The 19,396-nt window shown below is 34.8% G+C and overlaps 1 protein-coding gene across 8 annotated transcripts in view; it reads right to left on the reverse strand.

Annotated features, from left to right (window-relative positions):
* Positions 1–19,396, reverse strand: part of LOC137250396 (potassium voltage-gated channel protein Shaker) — a 685,128-nt gene that overhangs the window by 80,656 nt on the left and 585,076 nt on the right. For all 8 annotated transcript variants that reach the window (XM_067783116.1, XM_067783111.1, XM_067783110.1 and 5 more), the window contains 3 exons: positions 16,671–16,794; positions 10,970–11,138; positions 3,062–3,158 (listed from right to left, as the gene is read on the reverse strand). In XM_067783116.1, coding sequence (XP_067639217.1) covers positions 3,062–3,158; positions 10,970–11,138; positions 16,671–16,794 — 390 coding nt within the window. The remainder of the gene's footprint in view (positions 1–3,061; positions 3,159–10,969; positions 11,139–16,670; positions 16,795–19,396) is intronic.

Genomic DNA, 19,396 nt, shown 5'->3' on the forward strand with positions numbered 1-19,396 from the left:
CGTATACAATTTTTTGGCGTTTTGTGTAAAAAAACATTACGGTTTCAGATTCAGCGTACCAAAGTTAGTTAGAAAAGGTATGGCTCGCTTCTGGATATGGAGTTCGTCGGCCTGCGTTTTTCGCATTTTTTTTTTTTTCAGAAAAACACAAATAAATACTTTTTATTTACATTAAACAAAAGCGATTTTAACAACGACAACAACAATCACAATAAAGATACATATGTACATATACAAACTTTTTGGTTTTGCTTAAAATTAAAAATTTGTCAGCTTTTCTTAAGTAACAAACGCTTTGTTGCCCGTAGCACCCAGTTGGAAGAGATAATGCAAATTCATTCTTATTGCTGAGAACCATATTTCACTTATCATGAAACTTGAATTTATTTTATATCAAAGTTGTAGGACCAGTCAAGCATACAAAAACTGCATTTTTAAAATTTAGAGTTAGGGGCCGAAAACCCCCTTTTCTCAAAGGGTGAGCAATTTTGGCCAGACAAATTTTATTTTGTTTACTGGTGACAAATATAACGAAAATTTTATTTTTTGAAGACGTTTTTCAATTTTCTCGACAAAATATTTTTGGGTCACTTCGGGTAAAAAATTGTCATTAAATAAATGTCAACTGGGCTATCCGATTGCTTAATGTATAAGAACATTTGAAGTTTTATTAAGTTAAATAAATTATGGGTTCGAATGGAGCTCGTGGCTTTAACAATAATTTTTTGTCATTAATAAATACAAACCGCGACTTTCTCTTGTAGTTTGCGTCGTGTTCCTTTTAATTTGTCCAACGAATTGGCGGGACGGGACCTACATGTTTACGCCGACTCCGAATGGCATATGCAAAGCAGATGAGTATTCACTGAGAAGCTTTTCAATATACTCCATACCAAACTTGTTTATCAATTTTTGATGTTACTCTGTCCGGGAATTGAACCCAAGATCTTCGGTGTAGCAGGTGGAGCACACTACTACCACACCACCGCCGACATTACTAAAAGTATAGCTATTATTATTTATAACTGTTTTTTTTTAAGTTTTTTTTTTAAGAAAAAAAAAATGCTCATAATAATATTGATAAAAAGTCATTGCTAAGGCCTCAAGCTCGATTCGAATCCATGAACTTACAAATTAATAGACCCATAAAACACAAAAAAAAATAAATTTTTTAATATTTTGGGAACATTTTAAACAAACTGATACCAGGACGGACTCCTGTTTCGATTATACTTTTTAAATCTCTTCAAAGCCTCTTAACCTGGTTTACAAACAGATTCGACCAAGACCACGTGGTATTCATGAGGTTGGTGAGCTGTATACAAAGCTTTATAGCTTCACAATTTCCGCAACCTTATTTTTAACCTCACTCATGAATGTATCATACACATATTTGGCAGACAAGGCTTTGGCGACCCTTTCTTTAGGAACTAGAGGTGCGTGGTGGGATTCCTGGAAGCTTCGATGTGGCCTTATTGAATCGATATCGGGATGGTCGGACAAGTGCTGTAATGGTGCTTGTTACCGGAGCGTAGCGGACCTATATCCAGCAAAGTACCATCAACATCGATAAAACTCCCAAAAAGATGACACTCCCCGCCTTTATCGCTGAAGAAAGTTTCATTTGAGTTGAAACAAATTTCTTTGAATTGAAAAACATTTTATTTGACTTGAAATAGATTAATTTGATTTGGAAAAGTTTCATTTGAGTAAAAAAGTTCAATTTGACTGAAAAAAGGTTCATTTGATTTGAAAAAATTTTATTTGATTTGAAAAAAAAAATATCATTTGTTTGACTAGAAAAAAATTTCATTTGATTTGAAAAAAGTTTGATTTGAAGAACCTATCATATGACTTAAAAAAAGCTTATTTTGATTTGAAAGAAACATCATTTTAAATGAAAGAACGTTCATTTTATTTGATAAAAGTTTCATTTGATTTGAAAAAAGATTTATTTGAATTGAAAACAGTTACATTTCACTTGAAAAAAGTATCTTTTGATTTGCAAAAAGTTTCATTTGATTAAAAAAAGTTTCAATTGATTTGAAAAAAGTTTAATTTCAATTGAAAAAAGTTTGATTTGAATTGAAAAAAGTTTCATTTGGTTTGAAAAAAGTTTCATTTGAGTTGAAAAAAGGCCCATTTGGTTTGAAAAAAGCTTCATTTGAGTTGAAAAAAGTTTCATTTATGTTGGAAAAAGTTTCATTTGATTTCAAAAAATTTTCATTTGAGTTGAAAAAAATTCTCATTTGTCCTGAAATTTCTATATATAGCAATCTTGATGACTTAGTTTAGACAAAGTTTTATATTAGATTCACTATTTTCAATAAAACTTTTATTTATGCCATGATGGTTCCTAAATATTGCAGAAAAGAGTTATGAATTGTAATAGTATAAATGGTATTGAGTTGAGACGTGTTAAAAGATGTGAAATGTTTTCATTCAGTGCTCACTGAAATGAACTGATGTGCACTAATTTTGTCATTAGATATTTTATATTATTCTGTGTTTGGAATGTTACGAAAATAAAACTTGAAAAAATCTACGTACACTACTTTGCATTAGAGCTGAGTGCCTTATAAGACGTGAAGGCTTAAAATAAGTGTTTCAAAACAATTGAAATATAGTACTAAATTTCTTCAAGGCATGCATTTAAACAAAATTTTTCCAACTGGGCTTCGTATAATTATATGTATGTACATGTGTTAGCGGTGTTGATATACATTAATTTGAATTTGCTAAAAGTGTATTTAACTGTACATTTACACCCTTATTCATAAAAATGAAAAAAAGGTTTTAAAGCTTTTCTAATTGGAAATTTGTATGGAAATGTCATTTTAAAAAGCTTTATGGAAAGTTTGAAATTTTTATGAATAAGTGGGTTGTTTTTTGTCTGTAAACTGTAAAAAAAAACGATATCTATTTTTTTAAATCATTCAACAAATAGCATTCCAATTAATCTACGCATCGCTTAATAACCAATTACATATATTTTAAAGTTAGTTTTTTGTAAATAATTTGCAACATTCTTTTTAATTTTTATTTACGGTAACAATCTTACCTGAATTTATTAATTGCTTGATCACCTAATTCATAAAATTTTATTTCTTCACTAAATACGTCTAAAGGGACATTGACCGGCCTGCGCAGTCGACCACCTAAATGAATTAGTTTGAAATTGTATAAAACAAATCATATAATTTATGGAGATTATTACAGTTATGAAAATTATGCGAAACAGATTGTAAAATAGTATGATTACATAATTGTATGAATGTGTTTTTGTGTGTGATTTTGTGTTGTTTGATGAAGTGAGATAAAAGAGAAAAGCAGAGAAGTTGGTGTTAATACACAACTGCTGACATAACTTTTGATATTTCTTAATTTTTTTTTAATATTTTTAAATAAAAAATAAGAGAATTCATATATTAGGGCGATTTGCCAAGTTTTGCAAGAGCAACCCATTGTAGAACAAGTATCAATAACATTGCTCAATCCTTTATTGGGTGACAGGGGAGTCTTAATCCTCCCTTGAGTTATATTTTTATTTCCTATAGCTCGATACACGAAAATATCTACAGTTTTGAAAATACTATAAATTGCACGGATTGTATATCGGTTTTTGCATGTATTTTATTGTTGTGACTTTACAATCAGTGCAATCTCTGCACTCCGTATAATACGTACAATATTTGCAACACTTAGCGAATCCCCCTATTATTTAACTACGGATAAATAAACAGCCATGCAAGTACATTGGTATTCAAAATAATAAACCCACGACGCTTGGACAATATAATAATATTTGTAGCGGCTTTTGATTGGAGTAGTAGCTTGCTCTAAGTAATTCAGTAGTCATAAACAGGGCAACCCAATATATGCAAAATCATATTCTTTATATAACACGAAGTTTGAGCTGGATTTTATACAGGGTGAAACAAAATTGCATTTGAATACTTTGCCCATGTATTTCCGGGACCAAGACGAAGATAAAGTTTCGGATTTATTTTTTTGAGTACAATTCCAATTTTTGTTGAAAACGGCATTTAAAGCACTCTTTTCAGCTGATTTTCACTCATCACATCTCAGTCGAATATATTCGCGATGACCACAGAAATGGGAAATATTTAGATTTTTGCCCGTTTTTTGATATTCTTACCAAAACATAGATTTTTCTCAATTTTTTTAGGTTTTTCTCACCGAAATCGGAAATTTCAATTTTACTAGGGGACACCAATTTTGAGATATGTATTCCATTTAAATATCTAGTAAATGATCAAATTAACAGTGATTCAACGTATTAAATGTATGCATACATATTACAACGCATGAACGATCCATCAAGTCCAAGATTACATCGCCAAAGTGGTCTCCGCCAGTCTTTTCGACCCTTTTTATGGTAATTGCATCACTTTTGCCGTATTTAGGACGCTAGTTCCCGAAGCATGCCTGGCGAATAGTCCGAAGAGTAAGGGTCTGAGGATTGTTGACATTAGTCCCAGACTTCAAAATCTCCATAAAATGAAATCCGTATCGGTTAAACCGTGTGTTCCTGTGACCATTGCAAATCACAAAAACTAGAGATTAATGCCTTCTTTGGAATATTCCGTATTCATAAAGAGGAAACAAGTTCTTGTCATGTATATTTGTATTTTGAGTTTGTGTGATTCACAAATGTTGAAAGTTAAGTTTTGGCAACATTTACAAAAGCATATTTCGAAGGTTTATAAAGACTTTGAGTCCATATTTTAAACATAAATTTAAATGACTCTTATAAGCTTCTAAATTTTTTTGTGTGTGCATATTTTGGGTTGTCCTAGTCATCAGTTTAGTCTTTTAGTTTTTTCGCAACAAAGATCTTTTATGTTTAGAAAGATATGTAAAAAGTGATTAAGAAACTGTTCACGTATTGCGTGGTCCCTGCCTTGTATATTTTCAATACAGTTTAGTATATCTTTATAGTTATTCTCTATTCTTTTTTAATAGGAAAGCAATCTTCGACGTGCTTGATCACGGATAACAACCGATATCCAAACAAATTTATATCAGAAAAATTATATTACGTTCCGACCGAATATTTTTGTGGTCACGCAGTGACTATTTTCAGGACCAATTTTAGTTAATTTCTAGACTCTTCGGGGATACTTTTGGGATAATTTCGAGACTTCTTTAAAGTAATGTTGGGGTTATTCCTCGATTATTTTGAGATCACTTTGGTATTATTTTTGGTACTGTTTCTAAATCAGTTTGAGAATGTATTAGGGAATATTTCAGGATTATCTGCTTTTTTTTAGGATAATTCCGGAATAATTCGGGACTATTGTGGGATCGTTTTAAGATCTTTGTGAAATAGACTCTCAGGGCCATTTCCAAATAATAACGGAATCATATTAGCTACTATTACGGTATCATTTGGTACTATTTTGAAATCATAGTCCGAAAAAAATTCATTTCAACAATTACGTAAAGTCATCCGCCTGTGATTATTATCATATCATTATCGGCATATCTATGGATTGTTATCAAAGAGTTATTGCCTTGTTATCAATAACAGCTGTCCTCGGAGTTTATTAACGAAAAATTATCGATTATCTATCGAAAAAAAAAACATATTTGTTGTTGGGAAAAACATCGATTTGTTATAAAGAAAGTATCAATTTGTTATCAAAAAATATCGATTTCTAATCAAAAAGTTATAGATTTGTTACAGAAAAGTCATGGAAAAAACATCGATTTGTTGCCAAAATGTTATTCATAGCAAATCGCTATTTTTTCGATAAAACATTTTCAATTGATATTTTTTTGATAACACATCGATTAGACTTTGAAATCGTTTGCTAACGCTAACAAATTTATAATCTTTCAATACCAAATCAGTAAATCGTCAATAATCCCGGCAGAAGGCTTATTTAATTGAAACTATCTGTTCCGGGAGCTGTTATTTGCGAATAAGAACTTTTTTAATGCTATTTACTATCAGCGCACATATTTAGTGAGAACTCGTAAAAAGTCAACTTCTTAATGGGTCGTGTGTTTAATATTTTGCACCAGAATCGTATAGCTCTAGAATAAAGGTTGGACGGGTAAGTATGATGTATAACGCAACGAGACGCAACGAGTTACCAAATTCGTATCGTACAGTTGTGTAGGGTAGTGTTTATTGCAGTTTTCATTTTTAAAATTACTAATATTATTAATATTAATTGATATTTGTAATTTTTTAAACGTCATATTGATAATCTACATATGTAGTAACTTGGTGTTATAATCCACATCACATTTCATTGGCATAAGGGTTATGCGATGATGAAAATAGTAGTGAAAACCAAAACCATTATTTGTTTACACACAACTTAGGATTATTTATGGCAGCATAATTCAGCTCATGGAAAATATAGTGCTTATAAATGGGAGTACTATTTTTGTAAACTGCTTTGACTGATGGCGTTTGAGTTCCTCAAACGTTTGAATTCCCTAAACGCTTTTAACTATTCGTCTTCTATGCTTGTACGGAATTCATAATACAAATTTATTTGTATGATTTCCCCGCTCCGCAACAATCTCGAGGACGGTAAAGAGTTTCTTGTATGAGATTGAAAACAGGCAATTAAAACGGGCTTCCATTAACTTAATACCATTGTCCTAAAATCAGAGCATGGCTAGGAGATTTACGCTTCTCGAGTCGTGGTGCTGTTGCAAAACAAACTTGAATAGTATTTTCTCTTCAGTAAAGGGCTAACTACTCGAAAGATTTCACGATTTCGTTTAATACTATCTAAGCTTTAGTGATTCAGAGGGCGAATAGCTTTTTTTATATATTTATTTTATTTGTTATTTTATTAGACTATATGTTGATTTATATGTTTATTTAATTTATTTGTTTTTCTAAAACAACATAGGATGCTAAGCACACGTTACACTATTTCGTGAATTGAATTGTGGCAGCTTGTGTGTATTTATTGGGGCGATCACTTCGGCTCTATGGTATTGGCTGCATTTTGAGCCACCTTATTTTGCAGTAAAAAAACCCCGATTTGGGATACAAATTTTACTATGTCTTTAGAATATTTTAGTTACCAGTTGAAAATAACAAGCGCACTCAATGGCTAATGAAACAAACGAGAGAAACTAACTAAAAAAAAGACCGTTTTCGGTAATGGTACCAAGTTTTTCATGATTTAAAGCCCCCAGGTACATTTTGTATTATATTTCACGAATAGACAACATCACACGCATATGCTGAAACATTATGCATTTGTACAAGTTTCGAATGTTTAAGAAACGTTCACAACAGCAAACAGCCTAGAGCACCTGCTAAATCCCTTTTCGATTACTTAAATCATTTGAGCATTTTTCAAACATTTTAGTAAACGACTGGTATTATTGCATTATTTACATATTTTAAAATGTGTGCTTGACTAGCTGCTCAGCTTCGCTAGCCACTAGTTTTTATAAACGAGTATTAATATTTTACTGACTATTTATGGACAAATTTAAAAGAAAAGTTTTACCGCGAGCAAGCAAACAAACTTTTTTCCCTCCACTGGACATGCGTGACAGCCATTCTCCTTGTCACCCTTGCTTGACAGGAAGGTATGCCAAGGAAAAAATAGAAATATTCCCCACTCGTAGGAAAAATTTACTGAAGATTCCATCTCCATTAAAATTGGTTTGGATCTATTCCCCGACCTAATAGTCTTCCCCTTCCTCTTAGATAGTGCTAAATGAAACCGCGTCAATATGGCACCCTACTTTTTTCCTTTGATCTTCATAATTTAGGTCATAAAAAAATCGAATGGGTGAATGTAACGCAGCGTAATATAAGTACTAGTCCTTATTGTCACTTAATGAAGTGAGTAAACGATTTTTTGATACATCAAGTAATTTGTTATATCGTTGCGTGATGTTACGTGTTACATAATACGGACCAAAACTTAATTGATTCCTTGGCAGACTTTATTTTGAACGCACACATCTAAGGTGTACATATAACATTCCTTAGGCATTAGTAATAATTTCTATAGAGGCGGCTAGCTAACGATATCTGCAATAGTTTAACACCTCTACGTCTTTTTCAACTGTATTTCAGAAAACATCAATTGTATTTTAGAAAATCTCAACCATCTATATTGCCGATATTCCATTGTTTTTCAGAAATCTTAATTTTATTTCAGAAAAGTTCAAATATATTTCAGATGTGAATTTCTGATTCTGTATAGCAAAACTGTGAACAAAAAACCTCACTGATAAAAACTTCGTGAGATTTCTTGGTAGCGCTGTTGCAGAATGACTTTTTTGTTTTCATGGCGTTTGATGAATATTTTCTCACTGACATAAGACTTTTACATTCAGCGCTCATTCAGCAAAACACTGTGCACAATAATTTACCGAATCGCATGAAAATTTAAATTGTAAATTGTGTGTGCAAATGAGTTTTCAATAAATTTATGTATAGAAACTACATTTTAAGTTTTGAGAAAAATATAGTTCCTAACTCGAAGGTTTTTGGGGGCTTCATAAAATCTAAAAAGGCTTCTTCGACAGTTCCAAATAATGTATTCTACGATAGCATATTTGCTAATAGTGCTGTAGATTCCGCTAATTTATTTGCTGATTTTTTTTTGCTCCAACTTTAAATCCGATTTTCTCTCTGATTCAAGTTTTCCTTCCACGAAGGATTTTTCTATTAACTTCGGGTCTCTGCGTGTATCCGTTTCGGATGTTATAAACGGCATAAAGAAAATTAAGCCGTCAACTAAGACTGACTCTGATGGCCTCTCGGTCATTTTGCTAAAAAGCTGTCTGTGTTTGGCAATGCCACTCACAATCATTTTCAACAATTTTCTGGGCGCTGGTCTTTTTGTGGATGACTGGAAATTCACAACGGTTTCACCTATATTTAAGAGCGGCAATAAAAACGATGTTCGCAATTATAGACCGATTTCGAAGCTATCTTCGGTGTCCAAACTTTTTGAAATTATTGTCAATCACAAATTGTATTTTACGGTTAAAAGTTTAATCACTATCAACCAACACGGTTTCGTACCAAATCGCTCAACTGTAAGCAACCTAACAGTGTTTAGTGAATACTGCATTTCTGCTTTTCAGAAAAGATTTCAAGTCGATACAATTTATACTGACTTCTCAAAGGCATTCGACAAATTTTCTCACAGAATACTTTTATTGAAGCTGGCTGCTTTGGGTTTTCACTCTACTTTTCTGATGTGGATTAAGTCTTACTTATCCAACAGACGCTGTGTCGTAGACGTTGATAATACCACATCCCGTCCCTTCATTGCATCCTCAGGAGTCCCAGAAGGTAGCATTCTAGGACCTCTCTTGTTTATACTTTTTATAAACGACATTGGCTCATGCTTCTCGTTTGCGGAATATCTGCTGTATGCGGATGATCTAAAAGTGTTTGCTGTTATAAATAGTTCTGGTGACTCTGAACGTTTGCAATCAGACCTTAATAATGTCGAAAACTGGTGCAGTTTAAATCGTTTATCGTTAAACATTAAAAAATGCTTTCATGTGACTTTTTCAAAATCTGTTAATACCCTTCGTACTTGCTATAGTATCGCTGGCTATACATTGCAATCTGTTGAAGAAATCAAAGACCTAGGGGTGTATTTTGACACTAAATTTAATTTCTCTACGCATGTAAACTGTGTCATAACTCGATCTTACGCAATGTTTGCGTTCATACGACGTAATTGTTCCGCATTCACCAGTCCCTACACTATGAAGTCACTATATTGTGCCTTTGTCAGGTCGAAGTTGGAGTATGCGGCTGTCATATGGAGACCCTATCAAATTGGTATCTCTAATCGGCTTGAGCGTGTTCAGAAAGTTTTTTTACGATTTGCTCTTCGATATTTTAACTTCTCTGAGCCAATGCCTTCATATGAATCTCGATGCCTTTTAATTGATCTAAACACGCTTGCAAATAGACGATCCATTCTATCTTGCTCATTTGTCATTGGCATAATTTCAGGGACCGTTGATTGTCCATCACTTCTTGAAAAAATTCAAGAAGTTTGAACCCTTAAAAATTGGAGTTTCTAGAACTATTTATGGTATAAATGCTCCCATTTCTAGGGCTTGTGCTGATCTGAATATGTTTTTTAACTCCTCAGGTGCTGACTATACTTTTCCTTACACTGCCTTAATTAACAATCTAAGATCTTATTTTTCTTAGGATTAAGTTAATGTAAAAATTTGCATAATATAGTCTGTAAGAATCTATAAATTCAAAGACTCAAATAAATAAATAAATAAATAAGTGTACATTTATCAGTTTTTCATAGTTAGGGAATTGAACCCCAGAAGTAATTAAAAAGACTTGTAACCTGTGCAGAAGGTATAATTCGACAAAGAGAGAACACGGTTGCCACACTTCATTGCGCTTGCAATACAGCACCCAACTACTTTTTTAAGATGATTTGAATTAACATGAATTACACTCCAACTTATGTAATGTAATGTTTTCCAATTTTATTAATTCGCTGCCTTAAAAGGGTGATATTTTAGCTTGGTTAACATTTTATTTTGAATAAAATGTAATTTTTGATAGATTTTGATGAAACAGATAAACTTTTTGGAATACATTTGAGTTTTCCTGTTTACTTTTTTGAAGTACTTTTTACATGTTCTGAAATAAATTTGTGCTTTTCTGAAATACATTAGAGCTTTTTGGAATACATTTGGAAAATCTGAAATATAGTTGACTTATTCCGAATACACTTGAGCTTTTCTGAAATAAGGTTAATGTTTTCTGAAATATAATTGGAGTATCTGAAATACATTTGTGGTTTTCTGAAATACATTTATGGTTTTCTAAAATGCAATTGATTTGATAAAGAAAGTAACGTTAACGTGTTAAAACAAAATCTGAAGCAAGAATTTGGGTTTCATAGAATATGTTGCATAAAACATTAAAGTATGTTTCTTAGTTCTGAAAACTTACCACTTTGATAATAGTATAAAATTGCATCGAAGCTCGGCCGACTACGGTCAAAAAAATATTCATTTCTAAGCGGGTCAAAGTACCGTAATCGCCGAGCTGGATCCCCCAGCAGTGTGTCAGGAAATTGATTTAACGTTCTTAATTGTGTTTCGAACCTTAACCCGCTTACCTGTGAGAAATATTCAAAGAAAAAAGGAGCAAACAAAAAACAAAATTCGAAAAAGAATAGAGAGAAAAAGTTAATTTATAATTTTACGTGATGTCTGTTAAATAAATTTGGCATAGAAGTATATGTGACGTTTTTAAGGAGAACAAGGCGTTTAGATTTTAGTTTGAAATTTAGACTCGCTTTTTAGTTTAATATATTATATATGGTATAGATTATAAACAGTTGATTAGTTATTATCCATTTTTGGATTCCGAGAAAACTTTAAATTGAATGACACTTTGATGGTGAAAGAGCAATGGAAGTTGATATTGAACCAACAAATTTTGAGTTACAGTTTCTTTTAAAATTGTTTACAATATAAACAATTTACTTAATAATTTGGGAAAAATTTAAACAACGTGACATCAGGACGGACAAGGCGACAGCTGTTTCGATTATACCTTGTAAATCTCTTCAAAGCCTTTTCTCCCGGGAGTGGGAGTCGAACTCGCACCCCTACGATAGTTGAAATGGTTGTAAACGCATTCAGCTACGTCATGCCTGTTGTGAAGTCTTTCCCAATTGCCTTCTTTATGCATATTTTAATCTTTTACACATTGCATACTTCGTATGCAATTATGTGTTAAAGCTATGCTTGGTACGGCGGTTTTCAAAGAAACTTTGGTTTTTGTTGTTGTTTTCGTTCTATTTATAGAACTACAACGAATTAACCAATTTTGTCTGTTTGTATGATTTTTAATAATCGGGGATTGCCCATATTGCTTTTTTTTTTTTAAATGTATGAAAACATTTATTTGAAGCAATTTTTTAGTTTTATAATTTATTTAATAATTTGGGAAAAATTTAAACAACGTGACATCAGGACGGACAAGGCGACAGCTGTTTCGATTATACCTTGTAAATCTCTTCAAAGCCTTTTCTCCCGGGAGTGGGAGTCGAACTCGCACCCCTACGATAGTTGAAATGGTTGTAAACGCATTCAGCTACGTCATGCCTGTTGTGAAGTCTTTCCCAATTGCCTTCTTTATGCATATTTTAATCTTTTACACATTGCATACTTCGTATGCAATTATGTGTTAAAGCTATGCTTGGTACGGCGGTTTTCAAAGAAACTTTGGTTTTTGTTGTTGTTTTCGTTCTATTTATAGAACTACAACGAATTAACCAATTTTGTCTGTTTGTATGATTTTTAATAATCGGGGATTGCCCATATTGCTTTTTTTTTTAAATGTATGAAAACATTTATTTGAAGCAATTTTTTAATTTTATAATTTATTTAATAATTTGGGAAAAATTTAAACAACGTGACATCAGGACGGACAAGGCGACAGCTGTTTCGATTATACCTTGTAAATCTCTTCAAAGCCTTTTCTCCCGGGAGTGGGAGTCGAACTCGCACCCCTACGATAGTTGAAATGGTTGTAAACGCATTCAGCTACGTCATGCCTGTTGTGAAGTCTTTCCCAATTGCCTTCTTTATGCATATTTTAATCTTTTACACATTGCATACTTCGTATGCAATTATGTGTTAAAGCTATGCTTGGTACGGCGGTTTTCAAAGAAACTTTGGTTTTTGTTGTTGTTTTCGTTCTATTTATAGAACTACAACGAATTAACCAATTTTGTCTGTTTGTATGATTTTTAATAATCGGGGATTGCCCATATTGCTTTTTTTTTAAATGTATGAAAACATTTATTTGAAGCAATTTTTTAATTTTATAATTTATTTAATAATTTGGGAAAAATTTAAACAACGTGACATCAGGACGGACAAGGCGACAGCTGTTTCGATTATACCTTGTAAATCTCTTCAAAGCCTTTTCTCCCGGGAGTGGGAGTCGAACTCGCACCCCTACGATAGTTGAAATGGTTGTAAACGCATTCAGCTACGTCATGCCTGTTGTGAAGTCTTTCCCAATATTCCCAAAAAATAAAAAAAAAAAGCAATATGGGCAATCCCCGATTATTAAAAATCATACAAACAGACAAAATTGGTTAATTCGTTGTAGTTCTATAAATAGAACGAAAACAACAACAAAAACCAAAGTTTCTTTGAAAACCGCCGTACCAAGCATAGCTTTAACACATAATTGCATACGAAGTATGCAATGTGTAAAAGATTAAAATATGCATAAAGAAGGCAATTGGGAAAGACTTCACAACAGGCATGACGTAGCTGAATGCGTTTACAACCATTTCAACTATCGTAGGGGTGCGAGTTCGACTCCCACTCCCGGGAGAAAAGGCTTTGAAGAGATTTACAAGGTATAATCGAAACAGCTGTCGCCTTGTCCGTCCTGATGTCACGTTGTTTAAATTTTTCCCAAATTATTAAATAAATTATAAAATTAAAAAATTGCTTCAAATAAATGTTTTCATACATTTAAAAAAAAAGCAATATGGGCAATCCCCGATTATTAAAAATCATACAAACAGACAAAATTGGTTAATTCGTTGTAGTTCTATAAATAGAACGAAAACAACAACAAAAACCAAAGTTTCTTTGAAAACCGCCGTACCAAGCATAGCTTTAACACATAATTGCATACGAAGTATGCAATGTGTAAAAGATTAAAATATGCATAAAGAAGGCAATTGGGAAAGACTTCACAACAGGCATGACGTAGCTGAATGCGTTTACAACCATTTCAACTATCGTAGGGGTGCGAGTTCGACTCCCACTCCCGGGAGAAAAGGCTTTGAAGAGATTTACAAGGTATAATCGAAACAGCTGTCGCCTTGTCCGTCCTGATGTCACGTTGTTTAAATTTTTCCCAAATTATTAAATAAATTATAAACAATTTACTTTAGCGACATTTTTGATGTGAAAGGTGCTTTCAGCAACGCAAAAGCTAACGCAATAGAATCAACCATCGGCATGGCACGAGTGGAGAAACCAGTAAGAAATTGGGTTTCGTCTCTTCTTCTTAAACGCTTGATATTAGTTGAGCTAGGAGAGAGCAAGAATTAGTAAGTAGATTTGTAGGAGCACACCATAAGGTGGGGGGCTCTCACCTCTGATATGACTCATTATTATAAACGATATTCTAGCAAAACTTGACACAAATGGTGTGAAGATCCTGGCGTATGCTGACGATGTGGCGATCCTGACTTCGGATCCGTTCCTTTCAGTGTTCAGTAAAAGCATGGAAAAAAAGTTGGCAAAATAAAGAATGTGGGCACAGAAATGTGGCCTTAGGTTAATTCCTGGGAAAGCGGAGCTATTACTTTTCACGTGGAAGTACAAACCACCCATCTTGAATTACCAAGGCAAAACGGGCAGCAATTAATCCTATCAACTAGTACCAAATATCTGGGACTTAACTTAATTTAAAGGCGGGCATATTCGATAAGAAATGGGATCACAGATGGTGCCATAGCCGCATGTGGCAGTGGTGCGACCAGAGCTGACATATGGTTTTTTAGTGCTGTGGATAGCTATTACTAAGTACAAAAATCACACCAGATATGCGTGCTTTGTTGCCATCAGAGCTTGCCTTACTGAGACCCTGGGAATATGGGTGCTGAAGGGATACTCAGAAACGGCAGAGCAGTAGCCTTTATTTACCTCCGCCGTGAGCTTTTCAATTACGAAATAGATTATTATCGACGCAAACTTCAGTTTTAAGACGGTGTTAACCCTATCATTCCAAGTAGAAATGATTGGAAGAAGAGGACGGTTCCACGATATACTAATCTAAACCGATGGCTCTAAAATAGATTCAGGTATGGAGGCTGGAATCTATTCGCATTCTTTGGAGATTAACACGTCATTCAAGCTGCCGTCTTACTTACTTACTTAATTGGCGCTTAACCGTCTAAACGGTTATGGCCATTCAACAAGGCGCGCCAGTCGCTCCTTCGCTCCGCCAACCGGCGCCAATTGGTCACACCAAGGGAGTTTAAATCGTTTTCCACCTAAGGACCAGGTGGAGTGGGGGCCGCCCTCTACCTCTGCTTCCATAGGCGGGTTCCGATAGAAACACTTTCTTGGCCGGAGCATCATCTTTCATTCGCATAACATGGCCTAGCCAGCGCAGTCGCTGCATTTTAATTCGCTGGACTATGTTGATGTCTGCGTATAGCTCGTACAGCTCATTATTAAATCTTCTTCGGTACTCGCCATCGCCAACAAGTAGAGGTCCATAAATCTTTCGAAGAACTTTTCTCTTGAACACTCCCAAAGCCGCTTCATCTGCTGTTGTCATGGTCCATGCTTCTGCCCCATATAGCAGGACGGGTATGATAAGTGACTTGTAGAATATGATTTTCGTTCGCCGAGAGAGGACCTTACTTTTCAATTGCCTACCTAGTCCAAAGTAGCATTTACTGGCAAGATGGCTTCTTCGCTGGATTTCAGTGCTGAAGTTATTGCTAGTTTTGATGCTGGTTCCAAAGCTGCCGTCTTATTATAGTGTAATTCAAGCAGAAGTCGTCGCGGTTCGGTAGGTTTGCAAATCACTAGGAGCATAACTGGCAAAGTATCGATCTTTTCTGACAGTCAAGTAGCAATAAAAAGCGCTACATTAACTCCAAGCAAGTAGGGGAATGCAAGCAACTAATAGCTAATTTAACCGACACTCTGGAAATATACATTATCTGAGTTCCGGGAAATGGGGAAATCGGAGAAAAGTTGACACATGGAAACACAATGGAAAGAGGTGAGGGAATAACCAACGGTCATTGGTCATAATGCCCACTGGCGAGGTTGAAAAGTGGTAACTGCTGAATCTATGAAGCATTTTCTGTGTAAATGCCCAGCTCTTACTAGAACAGGTTTCCTTAGAGAGCCCCTTTTTGGAAAATCCGCGTAGATTTTCGAAAAAAGCTATTCCAAATATTCTTGATTTTATAGAGAACTTGGGGTGTACCCAAGCGAGTTTTATGAAATGAAAACGGCTTTTCATTGGTTACTTGAGCGAACTGGGTTGCAGCCATTAAAGCTACCTACCTTTCTGGGTTTAAAATAAGTCGAAATTGAAATCTGTGGATATTTAACTAAAAAGAATGTGGATGACAGATAACTTATCGGAATTGCACAAGCGGAACCATCGATTTCGAAGTGGATAGCTGCTTTGAATCAACGACTGCATTTGTGGCGTTTTTTTTAAAGGCACAAGAATATGATCTTTATGTCGAGAATCTTGAATCATAAAATGATTTGTTTGACAACCGTTTCATTGTATTGCAAATCTGATGTATTTTGAGTTGGTTTTATACAAAATCGACGCAACGACTTAAAACCAGAATGCCAACAACAACAACATATATTAATTTTCAACAGTCATGACTGGAATGAAAGACATTTATACTGTATGAATGAATGAATGAATTTGAGGCCACAAAACAAATTATATTGCTGTTGAAATTAGGATCAGTAAAATTGCTTTTATAATTAATGTATTTGCTTTGATTTTATGTTTTAAATAAATTTATCAAAGTTTTAATTAAATTTATCTCACACATTTTAGTTAAATAAACTAATTGAAACACAGTGTCTACAGAATAAGTTGAAATTGATTGACTACTTACGTTTATAACGACTCTTTCGCAGAAATCATGATCATGAGGAATGGGTTCAAAGTGCTGTGGCCCCCCACCATACCCATGACCTGCCCCCCCTTCTTCGTCTTGACTGCTTAACTTGGGTAAAGACCTGTAAGTAAAAAAGGCAACAATCACAAATTTTGCTTAGTCAACAAATTGTGTTTATAACTAATTAAAAACTTAAATTAAATATTAAAAGTCAATTTAGAAATATATACATGTATATGTATGTAGGTACACTAATGTATACATATGGGGCTGTACCCTCTTGTAAAACTTCATGTCTCGAAAATAGGGTACATTACGTTTGCAAAAGGAGGGATCGAAGTATGAATAGAATGCAATGATACAGGTTGTCGAAAATTGGCGTTTTTTCATAGCGCATTTTATCAATAAATATTAAAAAAAAAAAAATAAATGTAAGGCGCGATAACCTCCGAAGAGATCTAAGGCCGAGCTTTTCTTCCAATTTGCGTCGTGCTCCTCTTGATTTTCCCTACAAATTGGCCGGACGGGACCTACATGTTTTATGCCGACTCCGAACGGCATCTGCAAGGCAGATGAGTTTTCACTGAGAGCTTTTCATGGCAGAAATACACCCGGAGCGCTTGCCAAACACTGCCGAGGGGCGACCCCGCTTAGAAAAATTTTGATGTTGCTTTGCCCGGGGTGCGAACCCAGGGCATACGGTGTGATAGGCGGAGCACGCTACCATCACACCACGGTGGCCGCCGATAAATATTTAGACCACTAAAAATATTGGGTGATTCTTATAGTCCTTTTACTTAACTTCAAAAAAAAAAAAAAAAAAAAAAAAAATATAAAAAAAAATTGGACCAATTTTCTGTCGAAATTTTATTCAACTTTAATGGATTTGGGAGGTATCAGGTTTTTCGAGTCGGAACACTTGAAATGAAAAGTACCATATATAAACTAAAGTTCATAAGACATCAATTATACTTATCAATAATCATCTGCTAACGAAGAAAAATATTGTAAATAACAAACTATCGATAAAGCGGTGGTGCACAAAGCCAACAAGCAACGTTTTTATGTGTGTTGAAGAAGAATGGCGAAAACATTTTGAGCATTGCACAAAATATCTAGGAATCAGTTGTTGTTGTTGTTGCTGTTGTAGCGATTAGGTTACTCCCCGAAGGCTTTGGGGAGTGTTATCGATGTGATGGTCCTTTGTCGGATACAGATCCGATACGCTCCGGTAACACAGCACCATTAAGGTGCTGGCCCGACCATCTCGGGAACGATTTATATGGCCACATTGAACCTTCAGGCCATCCCTCCCTCCCCACCCCCAAGTTCCATGACGAGCTTGGTGTCGCCAGAGCCTCGTCTGTTAGTGAAACGGGATTCGCCGCTCGAAGGTGAGGTTGACAATTGGGTTGGAGAAGCTATATATTGCGCTACACAACCCCTTGAATCCCAGGAATCAGTTGTCGTTGGAAGTTGTGTGGAAGCTCAACGTGGAGGAGAATGTAAAGGCCTCGAGAGCACCTTATGCATGTAAAAAAATGCTGGGATGTACGTGGGGTTTATCGCCTTCTCTCTCTCATTGGGTATTTATACCGATTGTAAACCCTATCCTATATTATGGAGTCTTGTTTGATGGAAAGCCGCACAAAAAAGAACCTATCTCATAACATGCAAGCTATCAATGCTTGACATTACGGGAACCATGAAAACAAATCCGACGGCTGCGCTTCAATTAGAGACCGAACAGACTACCTAATTCCGTCACTATTTGCGCTTCGAAGGGGCTATTAAAGACACAATAGAGGTGGATGTTTGGTGAACGGGGCGATACATGTGCACACCGGTGGTTTCAAAGTAGTGGAAAGAGTAGAGTCTAAGGCCTACTGTGCTGATCCAGAAATAAACAGAACCTACAAGCTGTCAGATCAGTGTGATGTTTTTCAGGCGGAAGTATTAGCCTTAACCAAAGCAGTAGAACCATTGAACGAAAGTAGCTTAAACTAGAACCGGACAGGGAGAAGCATACATCTATATTGTGCCCCAGGGCATATGGGAATGGAACATCGGATGAACTAGCTAAAAAGGGAGCATCCCTTGAATTTTGCTCCGTAGACCTCCCAACTAGATTGGGTGTGATTAAAAGAAGGCAAGATGACCAACCAAGTGGAAAAGGTTTAAGTGTGGGGCCGTAAAGAGCCGAAAATTATGAAATCTTGAAATTCTGACCAGACACAGCCTTCTGGCGTTACATCCCTTTAAATTAGACTTGATCAGTAATAGCAGATCTAGAAAGTGCGGATTGGAGAAGGAAACAATCGAGCAAACTTTGTGCTAGTGCCCTGCGCTTGCCAGGCTAAGACACCAGCTGAAAGGAGTGATAGAGCTGTCAAATGTCAAAGCAGAACTTTGCATAGGTCCTAGAAAGCTTTTAGTATTTGCCAGTTCGACTTAACCTAACCTATGGATCATAAAATACTAATAGGGACAAAACATTTCTATCCAAAAATACTGAAGGGAGGTAATTGTCTCAATCCTCGCGCCACCTTTTTTTGAAGGAATATTATTGTAACAATTGAATACGGTAAATAAGTTAAGGGTTAAGAGATAATGCCATGAGCTGAAATGTTTAATAAGATAAGGTTGAACTGATTTTAGCTTTAAACTTTCACTACTAAACTAAAATATTATTTACCTAGTCAGAAATTATTCCTTAACACTCT

This window comes from Eurosta solidaginis, chromosome 4, assembly GCF_040869045.1.
Source record: "Eurosta solidaginis isolate ZX-2024a chromosome 4, ASM4086904v1, whole genome shotgun sequence".
Taxonomy (NCBI): domain Eukaryota; kingdom Metazoa; phylum Arthropoda; class Insecta; order Diptera; family Tephritidae; genus Eurosta; species Eurosta solidaginis.